General features: G+C 36.9%; 1 protein-coding gene across 1 annotated transcript in view; it reads right to left on the reverse strand.

The window, feature by feature from the left end:
- Positions 1-13,187, reverse strand: part of ATP8A2 (ATPase phospholipid transporting 8A2) — a 784,050-nt gene that overhangs the window by 160,583 nt on the left and 610,280 nt on the right. Inside the window, 2 exon segments of the mRNA XM_069080803.1 lie at positions 4,315-4,371; positions 4,941-5,002. Coding sequence (XP_068936904.1) covers positions 4,315-4,371; positions 4,941-5,002 — 119 coding nt within the window.

Below are 13,187 nucleotides of genomic sequence, written 5' to 3' on the forward strand. Positions count from 1 at the left end.
GGTTTCAGTTGTGTCCAACCTTTTGTGACCCCATTTGAGGTTTTCTTGACAAAGAGACTAGAGTGGTTTGCCATTCCCTTCTCCAGCTCATTTTACAGCTGAGGAAACTGAGGCAAATAGGGTTAAGTGATTTGCCCAAGGTCACATAGCTAGTAAGCAATGGAGGCTGAATATGAACCCAGGTCCTCTTGAGTCTTCTATCCTCTGTATCACCTAGCTGCTCTGTGATTTTAATAGTTGCACCTGAGTGTATCAGGTCATACCTAAAATTAACCACTCCATCAACAAGGACTCATTACTTGGGAACAATACATGAGGCACTATACTCAGTTCCGGGAAAACAAAGATGATAAAGTCCCTGCTCTTAAGAAGCCGGCATTCTATCAGAGGAGATAATATACAAATATGTTAATACATAAAACATACATGCAAAAGAAACGCAAGGTAATTTGGGGAGAGCCACACTAAGTGCTGAGGGGCAAAGATCATGAAAGGCTTTATGTAGAAAAGGGCATTTAAGCTGAGGTATGAAAGAAGCAAGGCATTCCAAGGGGCAGAAGTGAAGAGGGAGTGCATTCCAAGTCTGGGGGATGACTTAGACAAAAGCATGGAGGCTAGAGATGGAGTATCACACATGACAAACAACAAGAAGGTCCTGGGCTACTCTGCTAACTGAGCCTTTGACTCTAAGGCTACCTTTCTTTTACTCTGGATATGTCTCATATAGTCTCTTCCATGTAAGCTTCTTGAAAGTTAGGACTGGTTTGTGTGTGTGTGCGTGTGTGTGTGTGTGTGTGAGCTTGCCTTTCTTTGTACACTTGGCACTCAGAATAGCACCTAGCATACAGTAGATGTTTCATAAATGTTTGTTGACTGGACCTAAGAGCAGATGGAAAGGAATATTTATGTATACTAAGGGAAGAAAATTAGACTGATGCTAGCTTGTGAAGCCTCTGAATGCTAAACAGAAGTGTTTGCATCTGATCCTAGAGGGAACAGGGAGCCAATAGAGTTTATTGAGCAGGGGAGTAACATGGTTAGACCTGTGCTTTAGAATTATTGTACTTTTATAGCTGTGTGGAGGATGGCTTGTAAGGTGGGCAGACAGACTAGTGACAGGGAGAAGATAGAATGATGTTTGTAAAAATGCAGAGAATCTCTGTTAAAAAAATACAAAAACAGGAGAGAGAAGATAATCTGCTGTTGCAATACTAGCTGAAACCACTTATGGATGTTTCAATGTGAGGCATATCCAGGGAGTTTTTAATAGGACATTTTTCAAAAAATTCTCCTGTTCTTCCTCAAGCTGACTTTCCATTTCTAGACCTGCTGAGCTGAGAGTCTTGGTCTCCTGGGGATGTGCTCCATGTAACCAATCTACCTGATGATGGAGATGAACATCAGCCCAAAGCTGTGAACTTAATACTTTTAAAATAATATGAGGGTCTTCACTTGCTGACTCTCTTGCAGCTGAAATAATAAGTGCTTTGCAGTACTAGGCCAGCAGGTCAGACTTTGGCAGTGCATCTTGGATGAAAGCTGTTCAGGTGGGGGAGATCTGCCAAATAGACAACTCAGCTGCCCTCCCCAAGGAAACACATCCTCACACACATACACCGATAAGGCGGAAGAGAAGAGTCTTCCTAATTCTCAGGGATGCTTGAGAACACAGACATATCTTTTTCATAAACAGGAAGTACCCAGGAATTAGAAAGACAGCTGGGGTGACTTATAAACTGAAGAAACTAAAACTGATCTTTTTTACCTGGATCAGTGAGTAATGTTTTCAACTAAAGGGAGTCAATAACAGCTATTATCATACGTACATAGTCCTGGGAGAGAATTTAAAGCTATCCAATAATTGTGAATGCAGCAGATCTCCAGGGATTGTCCCACTCTCAGCAATGGGATCTTCTGGCTACCCTAATGATTATGACTTTCTTCCTATACCAGATAAAAGAAGTTTTTAGAGTCCCTGATTCCCTAGACCCTGCAAGGTGGATAAGGACCTACAAGGCAGGAGAATGCAATAACGGGAAGGGCTGAAAACTATTTTCTCTTTTGGTTGACTTAGTCCCATGTTAATACCTGGCCCGTAGGTTTTGGATGGGAGCAGGGAACAGTAAATTAGGCATATTCCAGAACAGAGTCCATAGGTGAATGTTCCTGAATGGATTCATAGAATCCTAGTGATAAGGGCTAGTCCTGAATAAGAATCCCCTCAGGTGTGCCAAAAAGGTGGCCATCAAGCCTTTGCTTGAAGATCTCAATGAATAGAGACTCCTCCACCTTTTGAGGTAGCTTATTCTCCTCTTGGATGTTCTAATTGTCTCGTAGCTTCTCCTCACAAGAAGCCTGTTTGCCTCTTTAGCTTCCATCTTTTGCTCCTAAGATGTGTCCTCGAGGCCAAGAAGAATAAATCTAATCTTTTCACAAAGAGGCCCTTCAAATGGGTGAAGACAGTAATCATGTTCCACCCCCTCTCTGCAGAGCCTTCTCCAATAAACAGTCTTAGTTTCTTCAGCTGAACCCCATACAACATAAACCTGAGGCCTTTATAATCCTGGTTGTATTCTTCTCCAGGCTGTCAAAGTCCTTAAAATTTAGTACCTAGACCTTATCTTCTTTTTGTTATTTATTTTCTTCTCCTTCTCCTTCTTCTATAGTATCTAACATAACTTACCAATCAATAACATCTCCAGGATATCAACGTACTTAAAATTTGGTGATTTGAACATGGTACCAATATGACCTGACCAGGGTAGTGAAATGCTGGACGACCAGACACCAATTTTTTTTCTTTAGATAACTGCTATCTAGTCATGACTTACTATTTGTATACTCATGAATTTGATTCCTTGTGGCCCTTGCATAATTTTATTACACAAGGTATAATTTACCTTTATCCTTATCAAATTTAATTTTATATTCAGTCAGATGTGCTAGCCTTTTCATAATCTTCGTTCACTCTCTCTGTCCTCCAGCATGTTAGCTAACGTTCCCAGCTTGGGCTCACTTACAGATTTCTTTGGTAAAAAAACAAACAAACAAATAAAAAACATTTGCTAATGTATTTTGCCAGCTTTGGGGGTAGGGTTCTGGACCTGTGAATTCATCTTTTTTAAGGAACTCTATAGTGCAAAAATTCCTTATATTCAATAATTTCCTTCTATACTATGATATATGTAGTACTCTAAGAAGCTCATTTCTGAAGGCCTAGGGAGTGTTTGGAAATTTATAGTTGCAAAATTTTCTACCTATTGTCTTTTCTAAGTTAATATTCATCTTGAAATAGAGTCCAGTAAGTCATTTCTTTTTTTTTCCAATTTATTTATTTATTTTTAGTCTTCAACATTCATTTCCACAAGATTTTCAGTTACAAATTTTCTCCCTGTCTTTCCCCTACCCCCACCCCAAGATAGCAAGCCTACTGAATACCTCTTCCCCCAATCTGTTCTCTCTTGTATTCTCCCCCATCCTCCATAACTTTCTTGTAGGGCAAGATGGATTTCTATATCCCAGTGCCTGTATATTTCCCAGTTGCATGTAAAAAACAATTTTTTTAACATTTGTTTTTAAAACTTTGATTTCTAGATTCCTTCCCTTCTTCCCTTCTCATCCACCCCCCACTGGGAGGACATCTAGCATGTTATTTCACAGGATATTGATACAGATAAAAGATAAGTGACCACATATCTGAAGACTATGTCAAACTTGAGGAAATGAAGCAGAAATGGGAAATAAAGATAAGGAAAAAAAAGTAAGAGAAATGAGGGCAAATAGTGGAATAAATGTTAAGGTGTAAAGATATCGACCTTATTAGTTGCTTCTGGAGTACCCATAGCCATATTATTCCCCAATCAGTGAGGCCACAGATCAGTCAGTACTCTTGCTATGTTATTAATTACCTCAGGGAAAGAATATGTGGTAAGCTATATAATCTAACTGTTCGTAGGTGACAAGTTCATAAAACCTGATTTTCTTCCCTCACAATATTCAGAGTATACATTGGCACAGGATGATGCCATGCTAAATTTCATCATAAACATGTTGGGTCATTTAACACAGGTCTCAGTTAATGGAATGCTAAAGGAAGTCTATTTCAAATGCCAGGCATGCAAATTGAACAGCTGGAAAACTTCAGATGGGAAATTAGCTGTGATCTAAAACAACCCACAACATGAAAATGCAAAATAGAAGTTTTATTTGTTACCCAACCTCCCCTGAGTCTCAATAAGAAATCATAGCATATACAGTGATAATGGCATTGAATAGTGCAGATTTAAAGATATACCATGCAGAAGAAATACTTACCTTCGTCCAAGCTCTTGTTTCTAAACCAGCTTTCAGACAGACAGTAACAACAACATACTGTGGAAAGAAAAATGGAGCCAAAATGTATTCTTGTGCTGTCACATTTTCCCCTTAGAAATCCTCTTGCCCCAGTATTCCTTCATGGCAGTCTCAACGATGGAGCTATTTAAAAAAAAATCTGGCTGCTGAGGAACACAGGGGCATACTTCTGCCACCCTAGCCCACCCAACAAAAGTTTCTCACCTTGAGTGGTCCCCTTCTTTTCTGACCAAATTATCGTATCAAGACTTAGGAAACTTATCAAACCTGCTTATTTCATCTCTACCTGTTCTAATTACACAAAACAGACTATTTGGAGGGCTTGGGAAGAAATACTCAAGATTTTTATTTCTTTGGATATACACCCAATGCAGATATGTGCATACATATGAATATCCTCAGACTTTGACCATTTACAAATACATTACTCAGTAATTGTTGTTCTTTAGGAATATACATAAAATAGTTAAAAGCATGATAAATTAAAATTAAAGAATTGGTATCACTCTTAAAAAGAGTAAGCCATAAACTACTGAGAACAGCATACCTTAAAGACTATATAAAAGGAAGTATATTGAAAGACTTACTGTATAAACAATGTTTCCAACAAATAAATAGTCTACAACACGACCACTCGCCAACACTGCATCTGAAAAATGAAAAAGTCATTATGTTCAATGATATAAATATAATTTTAAGAAGAAAATTAAGGATTGTAAAAGTTGAGAACAGGTATTTTCATACACATAATACCAGATATCACATATTCTAACCCAAAGAGTAGGCATTTGAATCTGATTTTGTCCAGGGAACAAATATTGATCAGATAGTATGATATATTTTAAAGTGGTTACATTTTAATGTTGCATCCTCTGTGATACCCTAACGTTTCTTTCTTCTCCAGGTGCCTCTAGCTTCTTCCATTTCAAATTCTTTCCAAAAAGCTACTGTTAGATGTATATATGATTTTTACTAAAAGTTATAATAAAATGGAACATCTCAGGCTTTATTAGCATTTTTATAGTATGATCCTTGACTAGTACTCTAATTCTAACACCTGCTGTTTCTGAAATAAAAAAATAATCAGGACAGTATCTTTAGAAGGTACCAATCTTGGCAGTTTTGCAAGTGTCCATTTCTTATTCTTGCTGGGCTGGAATAGAAACTCTATATAAGAAGATGATAACTATATACATGCCAAGTGAATTTATGATTGGACTCAGAGAATTCTCAAGCATGATCATTAGTCATGTTTTTACATGGTACTAAATTGGGGGCACTTACACTGCTTTGAGAGAATCCTGGGTAATAGGAGTAGGATTTTATGGATTCAGACTTAATTTTCCCCCCCATCTGTTCTTTCCAGAATAGTAAGTACAATATACCACAATAATGAAACTGTAATTCCAATAGTTATAGAATTCATTTCTACTAATATCAAGGCTGTTATAAAAAGTCCAAGTTGTATTTCTATTGGTAAATTGCCTGCTCTTTAGATCATGAAGGGTTTCTTCAGTTGAATTCTGCCTTCATCTTCAAAACCAGACCTGTGGCCTGTGGCTCTGGCTTACGTTTACAGACTCAACTTCATTTTTACCTCAGGAGCCTCAGTAGCTACTCTCACAAATTCCCCTGCTCTTAATAAATCTGAGGGCCAGCCAAGTTCCAGTTTCACAGTTGAACAGTTGAGTCTACATTCCTTTGTACCTAACCAAGGAGGCAAACAAGGGCAACTAGTTGTTGGAACCTGCTGTAGGCCTAGATTGAGCCCATATTTTCACTATCTACCTCTTTCACCTCCCACAAAACAAAAGGAATGGAGAAAATTGTACTGAATAAAGTTCATTTAGCCATTTTCCTGGTTCTCAACAATTAGGTTATAATTAACTTACTGTCCCAAATGAAATTTATTTAACTATCCTCCTCTTGCTGGATATTTAGGTATATTTCAGCTTTTTGCCATTACAAATCATGCTGCTATGAAAATTTCTGAAGAGGTGGATATGTGTTGTTTTAAAAATACATTTAAGGTACATTCCCAGTTTGGTATTACTGGGTCAAGGGTAAGGATTGTTTTCTAACTTTTATTGTGTACTGTGCCTGACTGTTCCTCAAAAAAAAAAAATCCTACAGGTTTGAAATTCTACCAGTGATATATGGGTGTATCTGTTTCTCCACAACTAGTCAGCACTGAGTTTCACTGATTTCATTTTTTGTGTGTAGCTAATCTGATAGCTATGAAATGTCCATTTATTCTTATTATAGTAGTTGAAACAGCAATAATTTGAAATTTATACTAGCGACCATTTTGTCACTAGTATACATTCACAATTGTGAGGAACTAAAATTTTGGAAAAGGAGTTTTAAAAATAATAATGTATAGTAGTTAACCAGGAATTTAATGGTTTAAAAATGACAGTATTAGATCTCCTATTCATCCACCCTAGCTCAAGGTATATGTTCTGGTCTCACATCTCTTTATCGGTGAACAAAAAGGCATAAGTTTTTATCTTTATAAGAATAGCATAAGTCTACTTTGAAAGCCTATGAGGTTCTATGTATAGTGAGCCCTGATCAGATCTAGAAAAATCATAGCATAGATAAGAACTTCTATGTTGTATGCCTATGCAATATAAGAAAAAATAAACATCAGATGTAGGAAATTCTATATTTATAAGAAATTAGAAGAATCTGTAAAGGAAAAAGCACCCTTTCATCAGCAGAAGTAGAAAAATGAGTCTCAAACAATAAAATAAAGCAACTCGGGGAAAAAGGGAAAATAAATAATGTGGAATGCAGTAATTTAGGGCATATTTCTAGAAAAGAATAAACAACAAATTAGGTATACTATGGCAAAAATTTAAGATCTCTGTGATTGGAATAAAATAAAATAAACCACAAAAATCAGTGATGTGGGGAGAATTCTGTAGAGGCTACAGTTCTTATACTGTGTTTACTTTAGAGCACTTTATTATTAGAAAGATAAAGATGTGTGGGGGAAGTTCAGAAAAATAGAACATAGATAATTATGAGGAAGAGGGACAAACATGAAGAAAGAACTAGAATAATGTACTGTTTGGCTGAGGGAAAACAGTATATGGGACATACTGTTTACAAATAGCTGAGGCTTACACATAGAAGAAAAGAAACATGTAGCTTTGGTTTAAATAAAAGGTGTCCTGAAAACAAAAAATAACTTATTTAGTGGACTTGGTTTCCAGAAAAAATTTCTTTCTGTGAGATCTGTTGGAATGAAGAGAGAAATAGAGGAAACTCTTTCTGGGGGACATTTGATAAATAATAGGCTGACCAAAGAAATAAAATATTTATGAAATGATTTGGCATCAAAAACGGAAATGGATAAAGTAATCTAACAGATCTGTTCCATCTCTACTTTCTGAGGTTTTACCAGATACGTTCCTTCTATCTATGATAATGAATGCCACTCGCTTCAAACCTGCAGACACTACTATTTAACAAGAATTTCTTTTCCTACATAAAAAAACTAAATTAAGACGGGATGATTCTGTGTTGCAACCAAAAGTATACTGGATTTGGAATCAGGGAACCAGGTTTCAAATCCTGGTACTCTCACTTACTGTGTAACTTGAGACAGGTCATTGGGCCTTCCTGTGCCTCAGTTTCCTCAACTTTAAAATGAAAGGATTATAGTATAATGACTTCGAATGTCCCTTCCAGTTCTCTGTGTATGTATGGCTCTACAGTTTTCAAAGTAATAAATCACCTTTCTGGAGTTAAAGCCAAGCACCATGCCAGGAAGTGAAGTCCAGAAAAGTAGAATTTCTTCACAAGTCAGATCTAATGCCATCTTGAAATAATATTCTCTTATTCACTTGAAAGGAGAGGCAGCACATGATAGTAGATAGATGGCCAGTTTTGGAGTCAGGAAAACCTGGGTTCAAGTCCTCCCTTTCACACATACTAGTTGTGGGATTGTGGACAAAGGACTGAATGAACTCTCGAAGACTGTAATATACAGATCAGGATTTGCCAAGTGCCTTGAAAATACAGCTGATTCAAAAACATCAGCATTCAAGTAGTTGTTCCATATACTCTAATGGGGAAATCCCCCCAGAAAATATGCTTTTTCATTGACTGCAACTGAACTACTTTAGTGGAAAGTAACTATGGACTCTATTTTATAATCTGCCAAAAAGCCTTTGCAGAACATAAGTTCTAAAGAATTTTCTGTGGATAAAAACAATCACAAGCCAGAGTCCACTGAGAATTCAAGGTTATAAAACACCAATTACGTTATTCCATTTGTTCTTGAGGCAAACTGCCTACCATACATTTCTGCCTTCTTTGTCTAGCCCAAGTCTAGTTTTGGGATTCCACTATTTCCCTCAGGGAAATTTCTTTCCCGTAGTTTAGCTGATGTCACTGTTAGTCAGTAGTCCCTGATTTTAAGTTATTTTCTAAGGTTCACATTTGGCCTTCCCTTCCTTGATTATTCCTGCCAATTCTTTCATTTGGATCCTTCAAGTATTTCCAAATGTTTATTTCTGCCTCTCCCTTGATTAATTTATAAATTATCTGAGTGTCCCAAACATGCAACCCAGGACATGACTTCTGGGAAGTTTTCAATGTAAGACTCTAAGAAAACCAATTTTAAAGTATGTTACACCTCAGCAATATAATTCCCAAAACACATTTATAACTCCTAGGCTTGATAATAAATATATGGATTTTTTTTTCTCTGTAATTTTCTTGGCCCTCTTCTGGATCTTTCTCTAGTTCACTGACTTTGTTCTTGATCTAACTTTACTAATATTGCAGTCTCTGGATGATACACACAGCTGGGTGATGTAAGGAAATCAGGAAGACTTGAGTTTGAATCCTTGCTCAGACACTAACTAGTTGTGTGACCCTGGGCAAATTACTTAATATCTCTAAGCCTCAGGTGCCTAATCTGTAAAACAGGGATAATAAACTTAGCTCACAGGGTATATATATGAGATAACATAAGTAAAAACCTTAAGACATTTTATAAATGCTAATAGAAATAATAATTATTATTATCACGGGCCAATGGAAAGTCAGGAGGAAGACAAAAAACTCACATTACCGTTTGTTAAATATATGGGATGTATGATCTCTGTTGAGAACTCTGGTGAAGGGTTGGGGCAGGGAAGAAAATGAGTTTTGAGGTTATGTAGTGACTGTAATTTTCTACACTATTCCTGACCCCTATGATCAGCGACAAGTGAGAGCTTGTTTTATCAGTCCAAGATTTTAGAAACAACTTCTACTCTTTTCTAAAACAAAGTTCCACCTTTAAAAATAAACTTAGAAATTCCTTTTGCTCCTCTGTAGAGAAAGAAAGTTCAAGTCCCCCCTTCTGAAAGATACTGGCTGAATGACCTTGGACAAGTCATTCTATCCATGTCAATGCCCTCAGGTAACTTCTAAGAGTATAAACTGTACACAATGGAACTAGTCACAGTTCCACAGACCTTATGATAAAACATGCTAGCCACCTTCAGATAAGGAAATAATGGACTCAGAGTGTAGATTAAAGCCTATTTTTTTCTTTTATTTTTTGGGACATGGCTAATGTGGGAATCTTTTATGCTTGGATACACACACATATGTACATACATACACATACATTTACAACTGGTTTTATTTTTCTTACTTTCTCAATGGGTAGGAGATGGGAAAGAGAGAATTTGGAAATGAAAATAAAATAGAATTTAAATTTAAAAAAAAGAGTAAGTTGTAGAGGGAATTCCTTACTGGGAGATTTTTATATGGGCAAAATCAAAGGTCCAGTAAAAAAAAAAATACATACACACATATGTATATATAAAGGATGCCCCAAAAGTCTTAGTGCAGTTTTAAGCTAATACAGCTTTAAAAAGTTAATAATAATAAAGTTCAGAGTGTCCCAAAAGTTTCAGTGCAGCTTAAAACTTCATTAGCTTAAAATTACAGTAAGATTTTTGGGGTACACTATACACACACAGGCACATTAATTTATTTTAAAGTAAAACATGCATAAAGTTTCAAATGCTATTTAAAACCAATTTTAAAAGTTTTTCTCAACGCTTGTGTTTCCTACATCAAAGAAAAATCAGAGGGCTAGGTATTTCTCAGGTACCTACTACCAATGTGTAAATAATCTGAACATTTTATAAACCAAAAGAAGGCAAGCTTCTGTCTACTATCCTCCTTGTACTGTGGGAAAGATGCCAACGTTTAGCTAGATGAAGCCAAGCAGCAGGCAAATCTTGGACTAGAGATGGCACTGGTATTTATTTCTTCCCAAATGCCATGGTATCAGGCTAGAAGATACATTGAGTCCAATATGTCTCAGCTTAGGGTCCTTAACTAAGAAAAATTCTCCCTTTGGTTCAAGTCTAAGTATTACCACAAAAGAGTGTGTTCTCATTTAGATCAGGCTTACCTAATTTAGACTCAGTATTATCTGAGAAAGCCAGGCAGGCTTTCTTATGTCTGTGTGTGTGTGTGCGATATGTATATATTTCTAGATATGTGTGTATGCATGTAATATATATGTATATATTTCTGTCTGTGTGTGTATGTATGCATATTTTTGATGGGCCAACATGGTATGGAAAAAGAAGCATGGTAAGAGGGCTCAGAATATTAAGTCAGCTCACATTTACTTAGCACTTTAGGTTTTATAAGGTGTTTCATCTCACAATCACCCTTTGAGCTGGATGACATAGGTATTATTAGGCCCATTTTATAGACGAGGAAACAGACTTTGAGGGGTAAAGTGATTTGTTCATGGTGACCCAGGTAGAATGTATCAGAGCTGCTATATGAACTTAGGTTTCCTGACTCCAGTACTCTATATTCTTTCCACCACACTATAATTTCTCTCAGAAGATAAGTTTCTGATTCTGTCACATAATAGGTATATGAAACAAAGAAAGCACGTAATTTCTGTAAGCCTCAGTTTCCTCATCTGTAAAAAAGGGACAATAATACTTGCATTAGGTATCATTAATTAAACGAAATTAATATACACAAAATGTTATAGACTTCAAATACTTTATACACACACACATATATATGTAAAATGATATATCAGTAAAATTGTTTAAAGTGGGAAAGAAGACCAGAGTCTAGGATGATCGACACATTCTTTGGGAGGCTGATAGGCACGATGATGCCAATATGAAGTTAAGGATAAAAATAATCTAAATGGAGTAGCTGTGTCCAAGGGAGTTGCCTTAGCAGTCAGACTTGGGCATGGCTCAAGTCAGGCTCTCTCCCAGGTTTGTGAGTGGGGTTATTCAAAGGAGAAAAACTATGCTCTGAAGCATGGAGCATAAGCAGTGCCTGCCCTCAGACACTTCAGCATATGGAGTGACTGCAAGACAGATGTGTACTAGAGACCTTTTGAAAATATTTGTCGGGGGGGGAGGGGAGAAGGGTGCGGCTAGGTGGCACAGTGAACAGACCACCAGCCCTGGAGTCAGGAGGACCTGAGTTCAAATAAGGCCTCAGACACTTAACACTAACTAGCCATGTGACCTTGGGCAAGTCACTTAACCTCAATGGCCCTCCAAAAAGCAAAAAAGAAAATATTTGTGGGGCAAAAACTGCACATAAGCAGTTAGTGGTATTCTAAAAGAACTTTAAATAAAACAACACATGAGTAACATATTTCAGCATACTCAGAGGTGTTAGTTTTATAACACATAGTTGTTGGTAAACGTTAATTAAAAACAAGTAATTTCTGTGTTTTACTACTAAATAGTAAAAAAACCCAAAAAACAAAACAAAACCCCCTAAAACTATGAATTTTGCACTGAGAAAATTTATTTTTTTTAAAAAACAAAGTTATTGTGGGCAACTGTAACTTTTCTGAGATGCCCTTAAAAAAGAAGGGATACAATAATATTAAGACAATTAATTTCAGGTAAAATCGTTTATATTCATTTCAGTTAGAAATGGCAGTGCAGCAGAATCAAAACGACAAATGCTTTATACATGTGAATGGCTGTGTTTACTTTGCCAAGGATATACTCATTTCTCTGGGATCATTTCTCTGGAAGCCATAGAAAGTCCCACCCAGCCCCCATTCCCATAGTCCTCATGTCCTTTCTACTCCTCTACTGCCAGAACCTTTGTTAAGATGCTGCTGTGGAAATGTCCCGGGTGTCGGAGATTCTGCCTAAACTTCCCTCTTTTTCCAACATTCTCTTCCTCTCTAGGCTTCAAAGGGACTCGAGGCAAAGGGGAACCAGGGCTTCAGGCCCCCAGATGGCTCTGAGAGAGTCAAAGATGATCAGAGCTACTCATTATATTCTACTGACTGAGCACCAAATAGGCATTTGTGGGGTGCCTGGGAACATAACTGCTATGTTCAATGCTATTTCTAGGAGAAGATTCTGCTTAGAAGTGAACTTTTGGAAAACAATCTCTTAGTAAATTAGCAATTGCCTCTAATATGATCAAGTCAGTTTTCAACCTAGAAGAAATACAGGATGTAAACTCTATGAAATCAGGCTATTTTCCAGTTTTTCTATGTATCTCCTGCGTTACTTAATAAATGCATATTGGATTGGTAGGGAAGGATTGTTTTCTTTTCTTTCATTCTGCAGTCATTACAAGCCTTCTTAAAGTCACCTCTCAATTGTTCTGAAACCAAAAGTCCATGTTTGTGGGTTATCCAGGCTCCTGATTCCTCTCTTCCTCTTATTAGCAAACCTGGCCAGAGATTGGTAAGAGAATCATAGGATTTAGAGCTGGAAAGGATCTTAGAGATGAAATCAAATCTCAATTGTTCTCTATAATAGCAATTTTAGTAATAGGCGGATGGGGAGGAGATTGAA

The sequence above is a fragment of the Petaurus breviceps genome, unplaced genomic scaffold (assembly GCF_028583685.1).
Source record: "Petaurus breviceps papuanus isolate PSGF00001 unplaced genomic scaffold, PetGlider_PUasm1.0 91133, whole genome shotgun sequence".
Taxonomy (NCBI): domain Eukaryota; kingdom Metazoa; phylum Chordata; class Mammalia; order Diprotodontia; family Petauridae; genus Petaurus; species Petaurus breviceps.